The sequence below is a fragment of the Muntiacus reevesi genome, chromosome 15 (genome assembly GCF_963930625.1).
Source record: "Muntiacus reevesi chromosome 15, mMunRee1.1, whole genome shotgun sequence".
Classification (NCBI taxonomy): Eukaryota; Metazoa; Chordata; class Mammalia; order Artiodactyla; family Cervidae; genus Muntiacus; species Muntiacus reevesi.
The window spans coordinates 16,438,013-16,464,358 of NC_089263.1; the positions used below are offsets into that span (position 1 = coordinate 16,438,013).

The 26,346-nt window shown below is 38.8% G+C and overlaps 1 protein-coding gene across 1 annotated transcript in view; it reads left to right on the top strand.

Annotated features, from left to right (window-relative positions):
- AGBL1 (AGBL carboxypeptidase 1) overlaps positions 1 to 25,476 on the top strand; it is an 889,948-nt gene extending 864,472 nt beyond the window's left edge. Inside the window, exon 23 of the mRNA XM_065906215.1 lies at positions 22,811 to 25,476. Within this exon, the coding sequence (XP_065762287.1) occupies positions 22,811 to 23,015 (205 nt within the window). The 3' untranslated portion in view covers positions 23,016 to 25,476. The remainder of the gene's footprint in view (positions 1 to 22,810) is intronic.
- Positions 25,477 to 26,346: the final 870 nt, after the last annotated feature.

Below are 26,346 nucleotides of genomic sequence, written 5' to 3' on the forward strand. Positions count from 1 at the left end.
GGATAAAGGGGTCTCAACAGAGAGACAGGTTTACAAGGATGTATGCAAACCTCAGCAAGCGTTCATTTTCCTCCCATTTACTCTAAACTCTCTGGGGAAGAATGGGAAAACAATGAAAAAAAGAAGACCTAGGGTTACAACCTTTCACCACCCTTACTGCCTCTGCATGACAAAGGCCGGACACATCTCTATGAGAACCTCTAGGTCCGTGCTGCATGCACGCTAAGTCACTTCAGTCCTGTCTGACTCTGGGACTCTATGGGACTTTAGCCTGTCAGGCACCTCAGTCCATGGGATTCTCCAGACAAGAATGCTGGAGAGGGTTACCATCCCCCTCTCCAGGTTCGGGAGAGAGGAATTTTTTTTCTCTGGGCCCAGGGAGGTACAGAACTTCAGTTCCTGGAACCAGCAGGAGAAGGAAGTATCATGATTCATGAATCATTCTACCACCAGTGGCCAGTCAACTTGGGGATACTTCATGTAGAAGGACTGGGCTGTCCAGTTGAAACTAAATATTCAGGAGACTGAAATTGGCTATCAAAGCAAAGTAGAAATAGAGACTCAGATGTAGAGAACAAACGTTACAGACAGCAAGGGGGGAAAGGGAGTGGGATGAATTGGGAGATTGGAATTGACATATATATATATATGTATATATATATGTATATGTATGTATATATATATGTATATGTATATATATATAATATATATATATGTATGTATGTATAAAATAGATAACTCATGAATACCTACTGGATGCAAAAATAAATATAAAAATTTTAAAAAAACAACAATAAAACCAACCCGTCTAAAATATAGAGCTAAAATTGGTTATGTATTTACATTTTTTTTGAGGTAGGGTAGAACTTCTAACCAGCTGTTTTGTCACTTTTGCTTTATCACAGAACAAGCAGAACTCCCACTAGAATTTAAACTTGTATTTACATTTTAAAGATAGTATTAATGCTGAAATTCAGAGTTGTTGGCTTTTTATAAGTTCCATCTACTTACAGATGTCAGTGATTTGAGGAGAGAGGATAGCAAACCAAGAAGATCTAGATACAAAATGGATTTTCTGGGGATGGGAGAGGGTGGGGTGGTCCTAAATTTCAGTAACAGATTTGTCCAGTGACTTCTCTGGGGACACCAGATAGCGTTGGACATTAATCATCTGTTTGCTTACCCTTCTGTTCCTTCAGAGTGCTCATGGCCTCAGTCTGCTTCAGAACTAGCATTCGCTGTGCGCACCTCCAGCACTATTATTTGGGTATCTTTTGTGAGCCATTCTGAGTTAAAACTGTTCACCAGAACATAAAATCATGTCAGAAAGAGAAAACTGTGGATAAGTTAAAAAATGGATACTTTCTGAAATAAGGAAAGCTCAGAATATCAAGCTATATTCACTGGCTGAGCAATAGATGGTTTTCATTCCTAGAGGGAGACTAATATATAAACATTTATAACATAAAGAGTTCTATAACAAGTAAGTGCAGAGTGGTGCTTAAGGGACATGTATCTATAAACTGTGAGTCAGAAAATAAATGCATACATTAGTTATCTTTTAACTTTTTGAAGGATCAAAATTGATGACCATAGTTTATTTTTCTTTATTTTTCAACCATAGTTTAAATTGTCTTAATTTGTTTTGCTGTCATGAGAAATCACTCCTGACCTTTCCCATCACACATAGTGCCCTTTATGTTGATTACTATATATGCAGTAACCAAATTTATTTCTTTGTGGTGTTGAAGCATATAAGAAACAAAAGTCCTTTTAATATAAAATTGAAGTGGTGATACCACTTAGCATGGAAAAGTGTATCAAAGTTAACCAAAAATTTAAGTGTTTTCAACAAACATGTATTTCTTTCAAATTTTCTGATTTCTTTTGGAGCAATGAGAAAGTGTTCTTTTACAAGTTTTTGAAAGGTGAAGATGAGTTTTACAACATTGTAGCTGAGACAGAACCACAGTTTGTCTAGTGTCAGAGTAAGATATTCTAGTTTCTGATACTTTGAAATTTATATTGTACTATGTGTTCCATTGTTCAAGGGAATGTATCAAATGGTAAAATATTTTAGCTATACCAACTTATGCTGTAACTAAAAGTGATGACTTGCAGGTTTAATAGAATGGACTTTCAAAGGACCATTGGAGCCATTCATTGTGAAAACATGGTGAGAATGATGGAAAGCAAGCATAAGAAAGGGTTATCTTTTGGACACTTTTTAACAGTAGTAGTCTAAGCAAAACCATCATCATTCATTTCTAAAGTGGCAAGCTGTCTTTCCCTAAAGCATCCTGTCTGGTCAATTGACATCAAGTAGATCATCACTATCCTTATTTGGACCCTGTATGAATTAGTTAGCTTCTCTGGGTCCCTGAGCCACAGAGCATGGGCATGGCAGCCCACTCCAGTGTTCTTGCCTGGAGATTCCCATGAGCACAGAAGTCCGACGGACCACAGTCCATGGGATTGCCTAGAGTAGGACACGACTGAAGCGACTTAGCACACACACACACATGTAGACAGCCTTGTACCCCAGCTCTAATTCTCTAATCACCCAGTGAGTTTCTAAAGAGGACTCAGCAAATAATAATACATAATTCACAGTACTTGTCTGAAATATCAGTGGGCCACTCAAAGATCTTCTCTCATATAATTGCCATTTTTAGTCACTGACTATCCTCTGCAATGAACCAGTATTTTACATTTACATACCTTTTCTTTCAGGACACTTATATCAACTCATTTATCATATCAAGTATGAGAACTTAGGGGTAAATTCTTGTTGACAACTTGTTTGAACAACTTTCACTAAATTGTCCTCTCTCTGTCTCTTTCTCTCTCTCTCTCCCCTCCCCATCTATTTTACTCTCCTTCGTTTCACATTAATGCCCTCTCTCCCACTCTCACCTTCTTCAGTTCTGTATTTCTAATTTTATGAAGAATTTGGTCCACATCCTGACACCATCATGGATTAACTTATTCAGTAAGAAGTTGGACAATAGCCAAGAGGCACATGAAAAATGGTATGCATCACTAATTATCAGAAAAACGCAAATCAAAACTATAATGAGATACCACCTCACACTAATCATAATAACCATCATCAAAAAACCTACAAACCAATGCTAGAGAAGGTATGGAGGAAAGGGAACCCTCTTACACATTTGGTGGCAATATAAATTGGTACAGCTGCTATGGAGAACTGTATAGAGGTTCTTGAAAAAACTAAAAATAGACCTACCATATAATGCAGTAATCCTACTCCTGGGCATATATCCAGAGAAAACCATAATTCAAAAGGATGCATGCACCCTCAGTTTATTGCAGCACTACTTATACTATCCAGGACATGGAAGCAATGTAAATGTCCAGGAGGAACGCATAAAGAAGATGCAGATATACATACCATGGAATATTACTCAGCCATAAAAAGAATGAAATAATGTCATTTACATCAATATTGATGGACTTAGAGATTGTCATACTGAATGAAATGTCAGGCAAATAGAGACAAATATCATGTGATATTGCTTATATATGAAACTGTTTATAAAACAGAAATTGAATCACAGATGTAGAAAGCAAACTTAAGATTGCTCTGCTAAGTTGCTTCAGTCGTGTCTGACTCTTTGCAACCCCATGGACTGTAGCCCGCCAGGCTCCTCTGTCCATGGGATTCTCCAGGCAAGAATACTGGAGTGGGTTGCCGTGTCCTCCTCCAGGGGATCTTCCTGACCCAGGGATCGAACCCAGGTCTCCGGCATTGGCAGGCAGATTCTTTACCACTAGTGCCATCTGGGAAGTCCCAAAATCTTAAGGTTACTAAGGAGGAAAGGGAGTCTTGGGAGATTGGGGATGACATATATATATGCTACTATTAATATGTATTAATAAATATACGGGTTTCCCAGGTGGCACAGTGGTAAAGAATCCACCTGCCAAAGCAGGAGATGCAAGAGACACAAATTCGATCCCTGGATCAGGAAGACCCTTTGAAGAAGGAAAGGGCAACTGACTCCAATATTCTTGCCTGGGAAACCCCTTGGACAGAGGAGCCTGGTGGGTTGCAGTCCATGGGGTCACAAAGAGCCTGACATGCCTGAACACACACACACACACACACACACACACACACACACGTTAATATATATAGAATATAACTAATAAGAACTTACGGTAGCACAGAGCACTCTGTCTGGTGCCCTGAAGTGACCTGTGTTGGGTGAAACCTAGAAGACAGTGTATGTGTGTATGTGTGTATGTGTGTATGTATGGCTGGTCCACTTTGCTATACACCAGAAATTAAGACAACACTGTAAAGCAACTATACTCCAATTAAAAATAACTTACACATCAATTTAAAAAAGAAGACATTTGTTTTCATGTCTTTTTGAGTGAAAATGACATTTTTTAGACCTTTAAACCATATGACAGAGTTCATGACTTTGATTTTGACTGAATTGCTATTTCATTGCAGCTCTTCCTGAGATAAAGTAGGTTTTATACATCAACATTTGTTGAATGAATTAAGCGATTCAGCTCATTTGGCTTACTGAAGCCCTTCATCCTATCTTCTATGCCATGTATAAATTTAAAATACTGAGAAAAAAATTTAAATACCCACGGTCTCTCTTTTCCCAACTGTAAAACATAAATGATAATATCACTCTACATATTTGCTTGTGTTTTTTTTTTTTATTTCGATGAAATGAGAGCAAATGCAAATACACAGTAGGTGATAACAATGCTATTGATTTATTTATTTTTCCTTTACTAACAGTGCCTAGTGCTGCCTTCTGTATACTTGAAATGCTCCATTACTGAAGTTAACAATTAACAAGACAAAAAAAAAAAAAAGAGTGAAGTAATAAATTATGCCCTTCCTCTTACAAGTGTTGAATCAATGACAGACTTTGTGATGATGTGAAGAACTTGGCAAATAGGAAACGCTAGGGAACCATGCTAATTGTTTTGGGTGATGATGGTGAGATATGCGTAGTGGGAGTAATTTGTTTGTCTTTAGATGTTTATGAGTTGTCTAATAGGCTGCTGGTACCTCCTCAGTGGGACACAGCATTCACACAGCTCTGCTCCCAAAGGTCAAATTGCAACAGCATGATGTGAACAACACGTCCAAATACTTCCCTGGGATGCAATTAACGAGGGAATTCAGACTTGCTCTTTCTCTTCTGCAGAAGCCAAGATGCAACAGGCTGTGTTTCATTGGGAAGAGGCATTTGATGGGGCTCAGCTTTTCCAGGAAGCAGAAAGGCGATCCGTAGGCTGGGGAGAAAGTGTTGGATGAAGCTAAGTGTCTAGAATTTAAAGAGTGTTCTACTGCTTCTCAGTAGACAGCTGCCTCTTGAGATCTGGCCCTCACCCAAGTCTTGAACATCACTTCGGCATTTAAAGAGAAAACAAGGGAAAAGGGAATCTACAAAGCTGCGTTCTAAGTAGCATTCACATCAAGGAACGCCACAGGCTAAGTTTTGTTCACCCTGTTAGCATACAGAATCATTTTGCTCTACAGAAAGCTGTCTTTTCCCAACCGAGAAAACAAACAAACACACAAAAAGCAGAACTAATTAAGATCGTCATATCTCAATAAATATGCAAATGCAAAATCAAAACAAAGAAATTCTATTTATCACATCATAAAGTTGCAAATTGCTGTACAGGCTGGCTTGGAAGAATTGTAAGGGATGGAGTCTTCTTAATGGCTTTGCCCAGAAACTGTGTTCAAAGCTGCATTGATGGGTTTATATTTGAAGATGACGGTGTTGAACTCACCAAAATAAAAATATTTTTATGCTTTATCTCCCGACACTGTGGAAATAAGAGGGGAATACAGATTCTGTTAAGTAACAATGTGTCAGGTGCTGTGCTATGAAATTTGCTCCTTATATGTCGTTTCAAGAAGAAAGCCAATGAGATACCCAATTTACAGATGAAGACAGTGAAGCTCAGAGAAGATAAATTCCTGCTTCTCACTAGGTCTTTGAAACTAGAATTCCTACCTCCAATCATTTGTATGACAATATGTTTCCTTCCTGTTTTTCATTTTTCTCACTGCACCACATAATTCTCCAGCACTACCCAAGGTGACTTTTTAATGTGTTTTTACAAAATAGCAAGGGCTTCCCTGGTGTCTCAGATGGTAAAAGATCTGTCTGCAATGCAGGAGGCCTGGGTTTTATCCCTGGGTGGGGAAGATCCCCTGGAGGAAGACATGGCAACCCACTGCAGTATTCTTGCCTGGATAAACCCAGTGGACAGAGGAGCCTGACGGACTGCAGTGCATGGGGTTACAAACAGTCGGACATGGCTGAGCGACTAAGCACGCATGCGCACACAGGATAGCAAAGCATTTGGAAGGAAATGAAAACAGTATTCAGATATTTTCTCCATACATTTTCCACATCTGTGTATTAAGGACCACCTTACTGTTGGAGGCACAGTTTGATTTCTGCATCATATGATTTCCTTTGATTTATATTTGATTGAATTTGCATATGTGATATCTTCTTGAATTTATCATCTTTGAACATAGAGAAAGAATGAAAGAGAGGATCACGGACACCGCGATATTGCTAACAGTACCATCCCTCTTCCTTACCAAATGGACTGGGTCCTGTGAAGGCTGAATCTGTAAGCTGCAGAAAGAGCATCTCTTAATGACACTGGCAGCTTTGCTCTGGTAGCTTGAGCCTGCCCTCTGCCGTGTAGAATGCTGCACCTAGAAGAAGGCTCTCCTGGCCCAAGCAATATATGTGCGATTCTTATCTTCTGGGCTAACGTTAGGGTGAGGCTCTTTATGAGGATGGGGAGTTGCCTGGAAAGAGCAAACAGCTAATGAGACAGGGCCAGCCTGGCATCCTCATTGCCCTGGTCTCAAGGGCGGCACAACCAAAAGTCTTGCAACTGGCAGAAGGTCAACACACATGGAACTGCTTAACACTGACAGTAATATGAGACAACAGCATAAGCAAAATGTCAAAGAGAATGGTCAAGCTAAGTGCTTGGACAAGTTAAAAAAAGAAAAAAAAAAAGACAAGGAAGGCAGTTTGCTACTGTTCTTGGGGAAAAATTAGGAGAAGAGATGGGATACAGGATTTACCTTCAAGGTAGGGTAGACTGGCAGGAGTGTCAAGGACAATCTTACTGTATTTTTTTAGACTTGAGCAGTTTTGTTCAAAGGAAATAAGATAATGGACTGAGTGGTGGCAGGAGATATACAAAACAACCTGCAACCACCAGTTTCTCTTTTTTGTCCATTCCCTTTTCTTCCTTCTTCCTCCCTCCCTCCCTCCCTCTCCTTTTTTTTTTTTCCCTTTGTTTTCCTTTTTTTTCTACTTCTGTTTCTTGTTTTGTCCACCTGGTCTTTCTTTTGTCATTTCAAATTTAAGACATTTCAGTTCTATTTTCTCATGATAACAGTTATTTTATGGCATTTACATGTATTTGCATATTACAGATGATATTAATATTATGCTATATATGATATGTATGTAAATATTTTTTAAAGAGCCCATGGAAGATTGCTTAGGGCACTTCCGGAAAAAAGTGACAAACATCACTTCTGCTCACATTCTTTTGGTCAGTGAATATTTTAAATCACTATTCTTATTGCCTATATATGACTCCTCTCAGTCTATACAAGTGTATTTTCCAAACTATCCAACATGTTTAGTATTTGTAGCAGAATCATGCCTTGTGAGCCTGTTACTTTTATCAGTTTGGTTTCTTTCCTTACTGAAGTATGTATTTTAGTAGTCTTTTCATTGATGGCCCATGTTTGGGAAAATATTTATCTCACCCTCATTCAAGAAAAATAAAGTTTTTGCTTTTATTTCAATGTATAGTTCTAGTATGGGATTTGTTTCCCTTAGCATCTTTAAGATAGTCATTCTTTTTTTTTTTTTTCTGACTAGCTTTAACATTATTATTACTTTTAGAACATTTTAAAACTAAACTTCAATTTGGAATGATTTTATATTCATAGACATGTTGTAGAGATACCACAGAGAGTTTCCTTCATATAATTTCCCCTATTTTTTTAAATGGGGAATCGGTTAGATAGCACCACGGACTCCGTGGACATGAATTTGAGTAAACTCTGGGGCATGGTGGGGGACTGAGGACTCTGGTGTGCTGCAGTACATGGGGTCACACAAAATCAGACACAACCGAGTAACTGAACAACAACCACCACACTGCTGATCTGCCATGCACGCAAGGGTCATCTGCCTTCTATCTCTCAATTTCTCTAAGATTTCTCCTTTTTTATTAGTGTCCATCCTGTTGGATCTAATCGTGAACTTTTTTTTTTCAAATCTTACTTCTTTCCAGGGTATTTCTTCCATTTGAGGACTATCACTTTTCAGCTATTATCTTTTTGAATATTGCCTCTTACCAATTTACTCTGAAATCTACTTCTAGACATATTTCTTGTTGTTTATTAATTCTCTGCTTAAATGTGCCTTTTGTGCCATTTAAATATTCCTCTGGGTTGTTCATTGTATCTTTCTTACTTTTTCTTTTCTTTTTTTTAGAGAAAATCTGTTTCATTTTCAATTTTCTCTTTTCTTTATCAAGAATGACTTATGCTTTCAATATGAGTCCAAAACTTATCTAGCTTCTTAATTATTTTAAAAATGCTTACTCAGTAGTTTTTACCAGATTGCCATATGATTTCAACCTTGTAGTGTCTGTTTTTGCTGCTTTATTTTATACCTATGTAAGGAAGTCTCTTTCTATTACTATATTGTCTGAGAGTTTTTAATCTTTAATGGGTGTTAATTTTGTCAATTTGTTTCCATAAATTCATATGGTCATATGATTTTTCTTCACTAGCTTGTAAGTATAGTAGATTACACTTCTTAATTTTTAAATATTAATCCAATCTTACATTCTTGGAATTAAACCCATTTGGTCAGCATATGCAGTTCTTTTTAGGGAATACTGAATTCAATTTGCTGATGCTTTTTTAAGGATGTTGCATTTATAGTCATGAGAGAGATGGGTCTGTAACTTCCTTTCTTCACGCTCTCTTTGTCTGCTGTTAGTATTAGAATAATACTTGACTCTTAACATGAATGGAAATCCTTTCCTCCTCTTTTATTATCTGAAAGTGAGTGTGTAGTTTACTTAAGTCTTCTTTAATCATATAGAATTCTCCAGTGAAAATATCTGGTTCTATAAAACTCTTTTTCAAGATGTGCTAAACTATGAATTCAATTTCTTTACTAGGTACAGGGCTATTCAAATTATATATAATATTGGGTGAATTGTGGTAATTTTGCTTTTGGGGGGAATTGATCCATATATATAAATTGTCAAATTTATGGTTATGGAGAATTTTTGTGTTATCAGTTTTTATTTATTTAATATCTAAATAAAATCTTTGTGTGTGTGTGTGTGTGTGAGCTAAGTCACTTCAGTCATGTCCAAGTCTTTGCAACTCTATGGACTGTAACTCACCAAGCTCTTCAGTCTGTGGGATTCTCCAGGCAAGAATACTGGAGTGTGTTGCCATTCCCTTCTCCAGGGTATCTTTCTGATCTGAGATCAAATCTCTGTCTCTTGTGTCTCTTGCATTGTCAGGCAGGTTCTTTACCACTAGCGCCACCTGACAAGCCCCAAATCTATAGTCCCTCCTTTGTTCCTGATATTGCTAATTAGTGGCTTTCTTCTTTCTCAGTATAGTTAAAGGTTGGTAGTTGTATATATCTTTTCAAACAGTCAGCTCTTCATTTCATTGATTTTCTCTATTATTTTTATGTTTCAATTACATTGATTTCTGCCCTTATCTTTATTATTTCTTTCTTTTGTTTGCTTTAGTATTTATTATTGTTGTTCAGTCACCCAGTCGTGTCCAACTCTTTGCAACTCCATGGACTGCAGCACTCCAGGCATCCCTGTCCTTCACCATCTCCCAGAGCTTTCTCAAACCCATGTCCATTGAGTCAGTGATGCCATCCAACCATCTCATCCTCTGTCGTCCCCTTCTCCTCCTGCCTTCACTCTTTCCCAGCATCAGGGTCTTTTCCAATGAGTCAGTTCTTCACATCAGGTGGTCAAAGTATTGGAGCTTCAACTTCAGCATCAGTCCTTCCAGTGAATATTCAGAGATGATTTCCTTTAAGATTGACTGGTTTGATCTTCTTGCGGTCCAAGGGACTCTCAGAAGTTTTCTCCAACACCATAGTTCAAAAATATCAATTATTTAGTGCTCAGTCTTCTTTATAGTCCAACTCTCACATGCTTACATGAATACTGGAAAAACCATAGTTTTGACTAGACATATCTTGTTGGCAAAGTAATGTCTCTGCTTTTTAATATGCTGTCTGGGTTTGTCATAGCTTTTCTTCCAAGGAGCAAGTGTCTTCTAATTTCATGGCTGCAGTCACCATCTGCAGTGATTTTGGAGCCCAAGAAAATAAAGTCTGTTACAGTTTCCATTGTCATGAAACCATTATTTTGCTCTTATTTTCCTACTCTCTGGAGGTGCAGCTTAGATTTATGCCTTAGACTTCTCTAAGGTGTACGTTTGTTGCTATAACTGTTCCTCTCAGCATGGCTCTCTGTGTGCCACAGAATTTGATATATTGATATATTCATTCATATATATGAATGTATATGCAAATACTTTGACCTCCCGAATTTTCTTATCTACTTTCCAAATGTTTGGAAATGTTGTTTTCATCTTTCTGTTTTTTATTTCCAGTTTGATTCCTTTGGTCAGAGAACCCAGACTGCACTATTTCAGATCTTTTAAATTTGTTCAAATGTGTTTATGGCTCAAGAAATGGTCTGTCTTGATATATATTTTATCAGCATTGGAAAATAATAGGTATTCTGCTGTAATTTGGTGGAGAGTATGCTATAAATGTTAGTTCTATGTTGTTGGTTAATGGTGTTGTTGAACTCTTCTATGCCTCGACTGATTTCCTGTCTAGTTGTTTAATTGCTTGTTGAGAAAGACATGAAGTCTTGAATGATAATGATAGTTTTGTCTAATTCTCCTTTCAAATCTATCAGGTTTTGCTTCATATAATTTGCACTTTTATTGTTTGGTACATATGCATACAAGAATACTCTGACTTTTTGATGTATTGACATTTTTATCATCATATCCCTCTACCTCCCTTGTTATATTCTTTGCTCCAATGACTATTTTATTTGATATTGCTAATACAGAAACTCCTGGTTTCTTTTGATAAATGTTTGCATGGTGTATCTTTTCCGTCCTTTGAGTTTATATCTATCTGTTTTATGATACTTTAAGTGAATTATTATGAACAGCATACAGTTGGGTCACATTTTTAAAATCTACTCTGATAATCTTTCTTTTAATTAGTATATATAAATTATATAGCATTTAATGTTATTGATAAGTTGTAGCTAACTCTTCCATTTTATTGTTTCTTCTATCTCCCTTTTAGTCTCTAGTTTTGGTTTTTTTTTTTCTGGATCTTTGTTAGTGGACTTTTTAAACAATTCTGTTTTTATTTCTTTGTAAGATCTTGAGTGTTATCTCAACATATATATTTTTGTGTTGTAGCTTTTACATTTTATATGCATAACTTAAAACCTAGTGGTGTCACATTTTTACCAGTTCAAGTGTAGAAAACTTTCCTCCTTGTGCATCCCTTTACATTCTCATTTATTATATAATTAGCTTAAATATTTATATGAACTGTAACACACTGTATAATTTTGTGTAACAAACTGTATAATTTTGGATCCAACTGTCAAACATAATTTTAATAGTTTAATATAGTGTCTGTATTTATATTTTTACTCGCTTGTTGTTATTTCTCCCTTTCTCATATTCCAACATTATAATCTTATTCATTCATTTCTGTTTAGGGAATTTCCTTTAGCCATCCTTTTAAGGTAGGGTGGCAACAAATCCTCAAAATTTTACTTTGTACGAAGATGTCTTTATTTTTCATTCATTTCTTGAAGGCCATGTGTGTGTGTGTGTATGTATATATATATATATATATATATATATATATATATACACATATATGTACATTATATATATGTATATATATAGTATATATGTGTGTGTGTGTGTATATATGTGTATATATGTATATATGTGTGTGTATACAAGTATATATATGTGCATATATACATATATGTATAGTGTATATATATGTGTGTGTATATATATGTATATATGTGTGTGTATATATGTGTTTGTGTGTGTGTGTATGTGTGTGTATATATATATATATATATATAGTATTTAAGAGTACTAGATTGGTAGATTTTTTTTTTCAAATTTGAAAAATGGTGTTCTGTTTTTTCATTCCTCCTATGGTTTCTGATGAGATCTCTGCTGCCATTCAAATTATTTTTCCACTATAGTGCTGTGACCCTAAACTTTCTCTCACACTTGTTTCAAGATTTTCTTTCTTTATTTATTTTTTTCCTCTTTTAGTTTCAAGATTTTTAGTTTGTCTTTAATTTTCAGAAAACTTGTTACCTGTCTTAACATATCTGCTTGGGTTTATCTACTTGCTCAGTATTGTATTTGTAGGTTAATGTCTTTTGCAAAGTTTAAAATTTTCAGCCATTTCTGTTTTGAATATATATATATATTTAGCTTCTCTTCTTTTGGGACTGCTTAAATGATTATTATAGATCTTGTCTTGATATTCTCTTCATTGTTTTAATCTATTTTCACTCTGTTATTCACATTGAATAATTTCTATTTTTCTCTTTTCAAGTTCACTGATTCTTTCCTATGTTCCTTCCACTCTGCTGTTGAGCCTAACCATTGAATTTTTTAATATATTTTTAAAATATTTATATTTATTAGTTCTAAAATTTCCATTTGAAAAAAAAATAAAATAAAATTTCCATTTGGTTCTTCTTTATATGTTCTGTTTCCTTACTGGAACTTTCTGTTTCTTTGTCAAGTTTTACATTTCTGTTACTGTATTTCTCCCTTCTACACTTTCCTTTGATTCTTCCTTATGCTCCTTATTTTCCTATTATGTTCTCTATCTCCTTATTGAGACATTCAGTGTTTTTTTCCTGTCTGCCACAATAACTCGGTGGGATACTTACATGAGGTCTGCTTTCAAATCCTTGTCAGATAATTCTGACGTCTGTGTCATTTTGCTATTGTCATCTATTAGTTGTCTTGGTTGATATAATGAGTGAAATCTGAACATTTTGGGTGTTACTCTATAAGACTATCAGTTCAGTTCAGACTACAAGTAAGTTCAGTCCCTCAGTCGTGTCCGACTCTTTGCAACCCCATGGACTTCCCTGTCTATCACCAACTCCTGGAGCTTACTCAAACTCATGTCCATTGAGTCAGTGATGCCATCCAATCATCTCATCCTCTATTGTCCCCTTCTCCTCCTGCCTTCAATCTTTCCCAGAATCTGGGTCTTTCCAATGAGTCAGATCTTTGCATCAGGTGGCCAAGTATTGGAGCTTCAGCATCAGTCTTTCTGATGCATATTCAGGATTGATTTTCTTTAGGATTGACTGGTTGGATCATGCAATCCAAGGGACTCTCAAGAATCTTCTCCAACACCACAGTTCAAAAGCATCAATTCTTCAGCCCTCAGCTTTCTTTATTGTCCAACTCTAACATCCTTACATGATTACTGGAAAAACCATAGCTTTGGCTAGATGGACTTTGTTGGCTAAGTAATGTCTCTGCTTTTTATTTTTTTTTTAATTTTTTCTTTTAATGGAAGAACCATAATCTTTTCTTTTTTTTTCTTTTTTTATTCATTTATTTTTATTAGTTGAAGACTAATTACTTTACAATATTGTAGTGGGTTTTGTCATACATTGACATGAATTAGCCATGGATTTACATGCATTCCCCATCCCGATCCCCCCTCCCACCTCCTTCGCTACCCAATCCCTCTGGGTCTTCCCAGTGTGCCAGGCCTGAGCACTTGTCTCATGCATCCAACCTGGGCTGGTGATCTATTTCACTATAGATAATATACATGCTGTTCTCTTGAAACATCCCCCCCTCACCTTCTCCCACAGAGTCCAAAAGTCTGTTCTGTACATCTGTGTCTCTTTTTCTGTTTTGCATATAGGGTTATCATTACCATCTTTCTAAATTCCATATATATGTGTTAGTATGCTGTAATGTTCGTTATCTTTCTGGCTTACTTAACTCTGTATAATGGGCTCCAGTTTCATCCATCTCATCAGAACTGATTCAAATGAATTCTTTTTAACGGCTGAGTAATATTCCATGATGTAGATGTACCACAACTTCCTTATCCATTCATATGCTGATGAACATCTAGGTTGCTTCCATGTCCTGGCTATTATAAACAGTGCTGCGATGAACGTTGGGGTGCACGTGTCTCTTTTGGATCTGGTTTCCTCAATGTGTATGCCCAGAAGTGGTATTGCTGGGTCATATGGCAGTTCTATTTCCAGTTTTTCAAGAAACCTCCACACTGTTTTCCATAGTGGCTGTACTAGTTTGCATTCCCACCAACAGTGTAAGAGGGTTCCCTTTTCTCCATACCCTCTCCAGCATTTATTGCTTGTAGATTTTTGGATAGCAGCCATTCTGACTGGCATGTAATGGTACCTCATTGAGGTTTAGATTTGCATTTCTCTGATAATGAGTGATGTGGAGCATCTTTTCATGTGTCTGTTAGCCATCTGTATGTCTTCTTTGGAGAAATGTCTGTTTAGTTCTTTGGCCCATTTTTTGATTGGGTCATTTATTTTTCTAGAATTGAGCTGCAGGAGTTGCTTGTATATTTTTGAGATTAATCCTTTGTCTGTTACTTCATTTGCTATTATTTTCTCCTAATCTGAGGACTGTCTTTTCACCTTGCTTATAGTTCCCTTTGTTGTGGAGAAGCTTTTAAGTTTTGTTAGGTCCCATTTGTTTATTTTTCCTTTTATTTCCAATATTCTGGGAGGCGGGTCATAGAGGATCCTGCTGTGATTCATGTGGGAGTGTGTTTTGCCTATGTTCTCCTCTAGGAGTTTTATAGTTTCTGGTCTTACATTTAGATCTTTAATCCATTTTGAGTTTATTTTTGTGTATGGTGTTAGAAAGTGTTCTAGTTTCATTCTTTTACAAGTGGTTGACCAGTTTTCCCAGCACCACTTGTTAAAGAGGTTGTCTTTTTTCCATTGTATATCCTTGCCTCCTTTGTCGAAGATAAGGAGCCCATAGGTTCTTGGACTTATCTCTGGGCTTTCTATTCTGTTCCATTTTCTATATTTCTGTCTTTGTGCCAGTACCATACTGTCTTGATGACTGTGGCTTTGTAGTAGAGTCTGAAGTCAGGCAGGTTGATTCCTCCAGTTCCGTTCTTCTTTCTCAAGGTTACGTTGGCTATTCAAGGTTTTTTGTATTTCCATACAAATTGTGAAATTATTTGTTCTAGTTCTATGAAAAATGCCGTTGGTAGCTTGATAGGGATTGCATTGAATCTATAGATTGCTTTGGGTAGTATACTCATTTTGACAATATTGATTCTTCCAATCCATGAACACAGTATGTTTCTCCATCTGTTTGTGTCCTCTTTGATTTCTTTCATCAGTGTTTTATAGTTTTCTATGTATAGGTCTCTTCTTTCTTTAGGTAGATATACTCCTAAGTAGTTTATTCTTTTTGTTGCAATGGTGAATGGTATTGTTTCCTTAATTTCTCTTTCTGTTTTCTCATTGTTAGTGTATAGGAATGCAAGGGATTTCTGTGTGTTAATTTTAATATGCTGTCTAGGTTGGTCATAGCTTTTCTTCCAAGGAGCAAATTTCTTTTAATTTCATGGCTGCAGTCACCATCTGCAGTGATTTTGAAGCCCCCCCCCCCCCAAAATAAAGTCTCTCACTGTTTCCATTGTTTTCCCCATCTATTTGCCCTGAAGTTACTGGACCAGATGCCATGATCTTAGTTTTTTGAATGTTGAGTTTTAAGCCAACTTTTTCACTCTCCTCTTTCACCTTCATCAAGAAGCTCTTTAGTTCCTCTTCACTTTCTGCCATAAGGTTCGTGTCATCTGCATATCTGAGGTTATTGATATTTCTCCTGACAATCTTGATTCCAGCTTGTGCTTCATCCAGCCCAGCATTTCACATGATATACTCTGTGAAGAGCTGACTCATTTGAAAAGACTCTGATGCTGGGAAAGATTGAAGACAGGAGGAGAAGGGGACGACAGGGGATGAGATGGTTGGAATGCAACACCGACTCAAAGGACATGAGTTTGAGTAAACTCGGGATTGGTGATAGACAGAGAGGCCTGGCATGCTGCAATCCACGGGGCTGCAAAGAGGCGGACATGACTGAGCTACTGGACTGAACTGAACTGAACTCTGCATATAAGTTAAATAAGCAGGGTGACAGTATACAGCCTTGACATATTCCTTTCCCAATTTGGAACCAGTCCATTGTTCCATATCTAATTCTAATTGTTACTTCTTGACCTGCATACAGATTTCTCAGGAGGCAGGTAAGATGGTTTGGTATTCCCATCTCTTGAAGAATTTTCCACAGTTTGTTGTGATCTACACAGTCAAAGGCTTTGGCATAATCAATAAAGCAGAAGTAGATATTTTTTTCTGGAACTCTCTTGCTTTTTCTATGATCCAACAGATGTTGGCAATTTGATGTCTGGTTTTTCTGGCTTTTCTAAATCCAATTTGAACATCTAGAAGTTCACAGTTCATGTAATGTTGAAGCCTGGTTTGTAAATTTTTGAGCATTATTTTGCTAGCATGTGATATGAGTGCTATTGTGTGGTAGTCTGAACATTCTTTGGCATTGCCCTTCTTTGGAATTGTAATGAAAATTGACCTTTTCCAGTCCTGTAGCCACTGCTGAGTTTTCTACATTTGCTGGCATATTGAGTGCAGCACTTTCACAACATCATCTTTTATCATTTGAAATAACTCAACTGGTATTCCATCAACTCCACTAGCTTTGTTCATGGTGATGCTTCTTAAAGTCCACCGGACTCCACATTCCAGGATTTCTGGCTCTAGGTGAGTGATCACACCATTGTGGCTCTCTGGATCATGAAGATCTTTTTTGTATATGAGAATAATACCTATGAGAATATAGGTCTTATTAAAATCTGCTTGGACTGGGCTCCTGCAACACCACTCAGACAGGAAAGGAAGCAATCAGATGAAGGTGAAACTCTAGATTTCCCTTAGTCTCCACGGATACCCACGGTGCTAAGAACTCCTTGCTACTACTGGGCATGGTAAATGCTTTTGCTTCAGTCAGGCCTTCACTAGTATTTTTCTGGGTGGAAGCAGTGTGAGTACCTTGTGCTATTGGTCTCCTTTAAAACTGGTAGTGAATGGTTTTGTTATCAATAGTTGTGCTTGGAAGTTCATGCTCCCCTCCAAGGCCCCCACTGGTATCAACGGGTAAGGAACCACATTAGTGTCCATTGCAGATGCAAGTTTTGGCTCTATTCTGCCTTCTCTGATGCTTCCTTAGCTTCCTTGCAATTTTGGACATTACAGTGCAGTCTGATGAGAGCAGAAATCGAGGCTCACCACACCTCTGTTGGCAGGATAATGGTAGGACCGCTGTTTTTTTTTTTTCCCCCTGTGGCGTTTGGTTGGAATAGAGCTTTCATAATTTAAAACTTGTTTTGTGTGTGTGAGGTCACTCCATTTTCTCACCATTTGGATGAAGAGAGCAAGTTCTTGTCAGGGATTTTTTTTTTTTTTTTTTTGTCTTGGTAGCATTGCCAGTCTGTCAGCTTCTCTAGCTCCAAGACTAGAGTTCAGTTCAGTTCAGTTCAGTCACTCAGTCATGTCCGACTCTTTGCAACCCCTTGAATCGCAGCATGCCAGGCCTCCCTGTCCATCACCAACCCCCAGCGTTTACCCACATGCATGTCCATCAAGTTGATGATGCTATCCAGCCATCTCATCCTCTGTTGTCCCCTTCTCCTCCTGCCCCCAATCCCTCCCAGCATCAGGGTCTTTTCAAATGAGTCAGCTCTTCGCATGAGATGGTCAAAGTACTGGAGTTTCAGCTTCAGCATCAGTCTTTCCAGTGAACACCAACGACTGATCTCCTGTAGGATGGACTGGTTGGATCTCCTTGCAGTCCAAGGGACTCTCAAGAGTCTTCTCCAACACCATAGTTCAAAAGCATCAATTTTTCGGCACAGACTAGAGTATGTGAGGCCAAAAAAAATCCAAGGAACATGCCACCACTTTGACCAGTAGGTCCCCATCTAGTCGGGTCTCTTCTCTCCACATTTCATCCATGTTTCAGTTTCTTTAATATATAACATCCAGAGAGAGAGATGAAGAGGAAAAAGGAGAAAGAGTCTTCTGCTTATCCAGAAGTGGGAGTCCCTGAATATGCATTGTGGTTCTCTAACTCATCAGAATATTTACACATTTGGGCAAATAAGTGAGAGATATAACTAAACTGCTGAAAGCTTCCTAGGTGCACTAGTGGTAAAAAGCCTGCCTGTCAATGCAGGAGACACAGGAGATGCAGGTTAAATCCCTGTGTCAGGAAGATCCTTTTGAGGAGGAAATGGCAACCTGTTCCAGTATTCTTGTCTAAAAATCCCAAAGACAGAGGAGCCTGATGGGCTCCTCCATGGAGTCACAGAGTTAGACATAACTGAGCACATAAGCACAGGGCTTCTTAATTTATAAATATATAAAACATACATATATAAATGTATATAACATATAAATAATAACATATTAATAGGCATGATATATAATATATAAATATATTAATGATGTGTAATTTTATAATATATTCTACATTGTTCATTATATGCTAATTATTGGATGAGCCAGAGAGTTTATTCTGTTTTTTTCAGTAGCATTGTGCAGAAAAACATGAAGGAACTTTTTGGCACCTCAACATATATTTAAGCTATATATTATACTATGTATTATATATTTAACCTATATATTATGCCAATACTTTGGCATACCTGATGCAAAGAGCTTTCTCATTTGAAAAGACCCTGATGCTGGGAAAGATTGAGGCAGGAGGAGAAGGGGACGACAGAAGATGAGATGGTTGGAAGGCGTCACCAGCTCAAGCGACGTGAGTTTGAATAAAGTCCCAGAGTTGGTGATGGACAGTGAGGTCTGGCGTGCTGCAATTCATGGGGTCGCAAAGAGTCGGACACGACTGTGTGAGTGAACTGAACTTATGCTTATTTATAAATATGAGTGACAAAGTCTATCATATTTATTTGAAATGATTAAAATATACTGACAATTAATTGATGGCTCATTAATTAATGGTTTAATTCATACATAAAACTTATGAATGTGGGATTAAGATGACAGGACAGGATGATTCTGACCCTACCTCTGTGCATGGACACACCTCTACAGCTACATACAAATTGTTTCCCTCTGAAAAAGATCTGAAAATTAAATGACTTGCTTTTCCACTACAAAGAATTAAAGGTCCACACTTAGAATGGCAGGAAAGTTTGAGACAGAGTCCTGGCAAGAACTGTGCCTGAAAACCAGCATGCACCAGAGGACATGGAGGGATCTCATCAAGCCAGTACTTCTAACAGAGGAACGAGGGGCTGGTGTCCTACCCAGAGCCTGGGGCCTGCACCAGACAGATGAACCGCTAAAATGTCTGGCTAAGGGAACCAATCAGTCTGGTGTCCAAAGTGCTGTTAGAATCTGAGGCTTCCCTTCTAAACGACCCACGTGTGGTCTTGCCCACCCTGAGACACAGAGGTAAAAAAAAGAAAAATAGCAGCTTGCAAAGTGCCTGGAGTGTATGTGAGGGAGACTCATTTGCTAATCTAAAAAACATGTGCTGGAGGGGCAGGGAACTGTGAAATCTTTCCCCAGAGATGGAGGTATTGGTAAGTGCCTTCTCCACATACTCTGCTGGCATAGGCAAGTAAGCTTGCAGGGGGCACCCTCCTGCTGCCTTGCTAAGATGGACAGGGGCCAGTGGTCATGGTACTATACTGCTGCCCTGCTGAAGCCAGAGGGCCCAGGTGGTTGCAATACCCGCCTCCTCCATGGCTGGGACTGGCATATGACAGTGGTCATGGCACTCTCCCACTCCCAGCCTAACTTCAACATGTGCACGCAGGCAACACACTTTCCCGCTGCGTTGCTGAAACTCATGGATGTGCGCAGTAAAGACATTTTTCTGCCACCCTTCTGAAGCTAGTGAAGGAGCCCTACTCCCCACACTCTCCAATTGCCTTGCTAATGACAGTAGGTGTATGCAATATACTATACAGGGAACTAGTTATCTATCTCATATATCTACTATCTATTTCAGGTATCTATCTATCTATCTATCTATCTATCACCTATCTGGGCATCCCATCTAATGCTAGTGTAAAGAACGTCCCTGCCAATGCAGGAGATGTAGGAGACACAGGTTCAATCCATGGGTTGGGAAGATCCCTGGAGGAGGGTATGGCAACCCACTCCAGCATTTTTGCCTGGGAAATTCCATGGCCAGAGGATCCATGTGGGCTATAGTCCATGGAGGCGCAAAGAGTTTCTATTGTATTTTCAGCACATTCTATGTGATCTGTGATTAATATAAATATGAATCAGAGGCAGGGGCCTTATTCACAATATAAGATTACATAAACACTATTAAGGATCAAAACAAATTAAGTGAATATATGAAAATTTATATTTAGGAGAAGACATTTCAATAAAGAGTCATCCAAACAGTCATTCAATGGAAATTAAGATGAGCTTTTACAGTTGATCTATCTTATTTGGCTGGATGTTGAGGAGTTGGAAGATTATTTCCGATATAGAAAATTGTCTGTGTGAATAGTCAAGACTTGAAAACACATTCAGCCTGGTATGTTTGAATAATCACAATAGGAACGGTCTGCTAACTTGGCTGTTGTAGGAAAGGTCCAAGTCTGTGGGAGACTGGAGCAGACTCCACAGTGGAGGGAACGCAGGGCTTTATGAGGGAATGAATGACTCTGCTGTTAACTCATGGACACCTGCCAACTGGACCCTTTAAGAACATCCCATTCACTGATACTCATATTGCATTAGTAAGCAAGTTCTTGCAAGTTACTGTAAATAGTGCTATTTGAAATGGCATCATAAAAATTATGTTTTAGAGAAACTATTAATTTTGCCGATTGGGAAGGTTTTGTAATAGTAATTAGAGCGATGAAGGTGTGAAGCAACACAGCTCAGTTCCTGCTCACCTTCACCGCCATGTTTTACCATCTTTTTCAGTATCCACAGTAGAGGGGAAATACAACTTGTTGATAACTTTTATTTTGCAGAGCAGTCTGCTAGATTGCATCCATGTGTCCTCTTATTTGGTATTCACAACAAGTTTTGAGTTACTAGTATTGCCCTTCTGTGTGGTGAAAGGGATTTTCCAAGGTCCCTCGGTCAGGATTAAAACTCAGGTTCCTGGCATTGTACAGCATTGTCACCTCAACACTGACCATGGTGACGGTCGTGTCAAAGACACTCGGTGTGTGTGCCAACCTGAGTTTCTGTTATGACTGGGTGGCTCTTACCTTCCTTTATCCAACTGCTTTATCACCCACCATTCAGCCTGTAAGATATGATAACAACTTAATGCTGTGATGTTGTGGAATCAAGATTCAGATGACTTCTCTTTCCTCTCCATTCATGATATGTCCCATCAGACCTTCAGCTTAGGGTACTGAGTACCCAGAGAGCATGTAGTGGCTCCTAACAGTTAGTGAACAATTAAGAAACTGGCCTCTGATTCATTTCCCAGGCTGAAATGTAACCATGTTGCTGATTCCCCATTTTCATTGTTTATGGCAAGGCAGGTGGATGAACATCTCTGCCTGATTTATGAAGAGCTCGCCTTCTATAAATCACAGAGCGGAAACCCAGCCTGCTGCTAATCCTAATTGGTTAAATCCTAAGTAGGGAATGATTAAGAAGTCTTCAGGAAAGAAGGTACCTCATGCAAATGAGGACGATAATACAGTTCCTTGGGAGGAAATTTCTCCTGCTCATAAAATATAGTCCAGGTTTGTTGTTCACTCCACCGCTCCCTTCTGTCTCCTGTTGGTCAGTATCTGTGATCGTCCACATGTGAATAAACTGGAGGGAGATCTGGGAGATGATGAGGGAGTTCAAACATAGTGGAAAGAGAGTGCTATTTCTCCACTTATTCTCTCCTTTAAGTTCCACCTGGATTAATTTTATTTTTTAATTTCAATCAGGCATCCACCATGATGAAGGGCTAGATGTGTAATATGACTTATAGTGCTGTTCATTAGAGTGGGAAACATTAAAGATTTTTGCATCCCACCTATCAGAATTCCAGTGCCACTCTTTCCTGGGCATAACTGACATGACATTCACAGAGAGTCAATGACAGCCACCTCTGATTTTTCTCTTTGAGCCTCAAGGACCCTGGCGATGTTAAATAGATGAGGTCATCCCTAACTTGTGATTGGAAATCTTCTGATTGGACTTAGACGTGCAGACTCTGCTAGCTAATGAAGAAGAGAACCCATAGATTTTGCAGATTTTCTTCCCCTGTTGCAAGGTAGTGGTTGAGAACACAGGGTGCTATATGCAACACGTTGAAAGGAGTGGGGGGCTCTTGAGATTAGAACTCAGTGAAGATAATTCCCACCCCTCTTTTCCAACCAATTATAAATGCTCTTTTCTTTGGGTAACTTCTCTTTTCGTCTTCCCCTCCTTCCTCTCCACCTCCATTTCTATTCCCCTTCCCCTCTTTTTTCCCTCCCTTTTCCTTCCCTTCTTTCCTCTCCTTCTTTTCTTCTCCACGTGTTCTGGGAACTCACGGCAGAGGCAGCAGCAACAGCAGCATCGCTTCAGAACTGGATGACGAGCCTCCCTGCCTGGAGGAGATTGACTACGGTACCGACAGCAGCTCGGACCAGGAAGGGAGCTTCTCAGAGCTGGACCGGCAGATCCAAGATTGTGCTTTCCACAAGGATGAAGGAGAGGAAGAAGAGGAGCGGGCAGGGCAGGGAAGAAACACCATCCCGTAACCCTGAGGTTCATTGCAAGTTCTGTGCCTCTGACCACTGAATTAGCTGCCATGCTTCTGCTTTGCCATCAGACACACACAGTCAGCACAGAGAGCCCAAGTGAGATCAACATCCCTACATCCAGATTTTGTTCTAGTTTCACTATGCGCTAAGGCTGGCTACCTCTTAATACAGCATTTTACACATTGGGTTGGTCAAAACATTCATTTGGATATTACGGAAAGACCTGAACAAATGTTTTGGCTGACCCAGTAGTTAGATGGCGAGATGTACACTGTCATTATGCTAGAATGGGAGACTCTCAAGATTTCTATGGGTCCTCTAAAGGCTGTTCTGAGCTCTTTTCCATCCCTGTTTGAAACCAGAAGGGACTAGAAGTAGTAGGAGTTCAACTTTCTTTGTACCTTCTCAACCACAATTCCAAGTGATTGTTCGCTATATGAGGGTTATCACCTCCCGCTTTCTTCCTATTGTAGCATCTGAGCTCCTCAACCCAGGGCAGGAGCCCCCTTGAGACTCTGAGGGTCCTGGCAGAGTCTTCCCTTGCTGGGTGATTGAACATGGAAGACTGTACAACTGAGTAATCGTCCTTGGTCTGGGTTTTTTTTTTTTTTTTTTTTTTTCTTGGTCTGTTTTAATATTATCTACTTTGTAGATCTAGTAAAGGCCAGGAGATTTCCTATTGGGAGGGGCATAGTGATTAAGACATGATCAAAGTCTTTACAAATTTGAAAATCCTATGAAATTCGGGCTGCTTACCATTATCCTAGGAGGCAGTAAGGCACAGTGGACACTTCATTCATTTCAGACTCAGATAGATGTGGCTCATATCCCATATCTGGCAGTTGCTTGTTACGAGAACCGAGGCAAGTAATCAAATCTCCCTAAACTTCAGTTCAATGGAGATGAGCGTGTCTATATTACAGAGTTATTGTGAAGATAAAATGAAATCATATGTAAAAGTACAGAGTTTGGCACATCCTAGACAATAATGTTGGTTTATTTTCCACCATAACACAGGCAGAACATGCTATGGAAGTATTCTCAGTTAGCAAAACAGTCTATGGAGTCACTTGGTTGGGAAATACTCTGTCTTCCTGAAGGGGCTCAGGGCAGGAGTTTCTGTCAGAGCAGAGCCCAGGAGGCTGGCGTAGCTTAGGGCAAGTGAAAATGCAGCAAGGCCCTGCAACAGACAGATGGAAACAGTTTGAAAATAGAAACGATGTGATGTATAGGGCTAAAGCATAAAGGATGAGAAGAGGCTGGGAAGGCAGATTAAAAGGGAAGATAAACTGGAGATAATATGTTAGAGCAAATGTATGTTTGTCCAGATCCATATGTATTTTGTGATAATTAGGTTTGGCTGCAAGAGATGGAAAATCCAAAGCAGCAGTAGTAGCTTTTGTAACATAGAAGTCCATTTGTCTGTCATGTGGAATTCCAGGTATAGGCAGACCAGAGCAAGTATCCTGAGTGCCTAGTGCCAGGTACTCAGCTTCAGCAGCTTTCTAGCCCACATTAAGTATTGCTTCTCCTCTTGGTCTCAGATAGCTGCTGAAGCATCATGCTTTGCATCTCTGTCCCAGTAAGCTTTAGAAAGGACAGAAATAGGATATCATGTTCTTCATATTTCCAAAACTATGCATACTACTTCTGCTTAACGTCACCATCCAGAAAGCTGTCCTAGGAACAGAAATAGCTGAAAGGGAGGTTGGAAAATGCAGTCTTTATTTGAGGCAGCAAGGTTAAAAATTGGAAATTTAATTTGAAGTGAAAACAATGCATATTGAGGATCAAAAACATGCCAAAGAAACTTTTCCTAGTATACCTACCACTGCTAAGAGGTTTTGGAAACAGAATGCTTTCAGAGAAAACTGACAGTCCACACTTCTAGAACAGCAGAAAGCCACAGGGCGGGGGGGAGAGTTTTGCTGTAATTTAGCCCCAATGGATGTGACAAAGTTGTGTGCTGTGATTTAGGAAGTACATATTATTATTACATTATTATTATTACTATAAATAGTCCCTTATTTTCTGACTCTTTTTCAAATTTCTTTGCCATCATTCAGGAATCATAATTCATTCTTTATATTAAGGCATTCAGATTTCTGTAACAAAGACACTGAATTCAAATCCAAGTTGAAAGTATCTCTTAACTTTTCCCATATTCAGTGTTCCCACTCTTAAATAGAGGATGGCATAATGCTTTTGTTTCTTTCTATTTTTTTTTTTCCATTGCTTTGAGGGTCAAAAAGATAACATTGTTGAATATGTAAATGGTGAGAGGAATGGAAATAATCCTAATACATCATCAATTTGCATCTCAGCTCAAAATTGTTTATTTAGCATGCTTTTGAGAATGTGCCTAGGGCAGGTAAATTTATATGTGACTTGCTCAGGTAAAGTCAAGAATATGGACTGTTTGTTGATCCATCTATTGTAACAAATATATATTAAGTCCCTGCTATGTGTCATGCTCTTTTGTGTGTACTCAGTTGTTAAGTCACGTCCAGCTCCCTGGGACCACACGGGACTCTTGCCCAGCAGGCTCCTCTGTCCATGGGATTTCTCAGCCAAGAATACTGGAGTGGCTTCTCATTTCCTTCTCCAGGGGGTCTTCCTGATCCAGGGATCAAACCCACGTCTTCTGCATTGGCAGGCAGATTCTATACCACTTGAGCCACCTGGGAAGCCTGTCATGCTCTTGATTAGGCTCCAAAGCTGCAAAGAAAAAAAGACTCACTGTGTCCTGAAGTTCCTCAAAGTTCAGGGACAAAGATACAATAAACATTTTGTTACAACACAGCAGCATTATGGGCTGCAGAGGATGATACAGAAACACCACATCCAATGATGGCAGTAGTGGTGGGCAAAGTCTACTCCAAAAGATGACAGTTTAGCTGATTTTGGAAGGATGTGTAAGAGTTTCCTGTTAGAAAGAGGAGGAAAGACATCTTAAGAAGTGTGAAGAATTTGTGCAAAGGCCCTGTGGTGGGGTGAGAGTTGGAATAAAATGTTCAGTGTGACTGATGCAAAAGATATGCTTGTATGTGGGGAAAGGAGGGGAGAGACAGGAGATGAAATTGACAAACTAGACATCTATCAGATCAGCACTTATCCTGCCTTGATGGAAAGGTTGGTCTTTATTCTGAATATGCTGAGTGGAGACAAAGGTTTTCAGCAGAAGTTGATCGGAACTGCTGTCGACAGGTGGGCATCATTCCTGCTGTACAGTGTGTTTATGACTGATTGATCTGCACCCTTGCTATTCTGGTTGTTCGATGGTCTCAGGAGCACCCTGGGCTATTAGAGCAGCAGGGCTTCCCCGGTG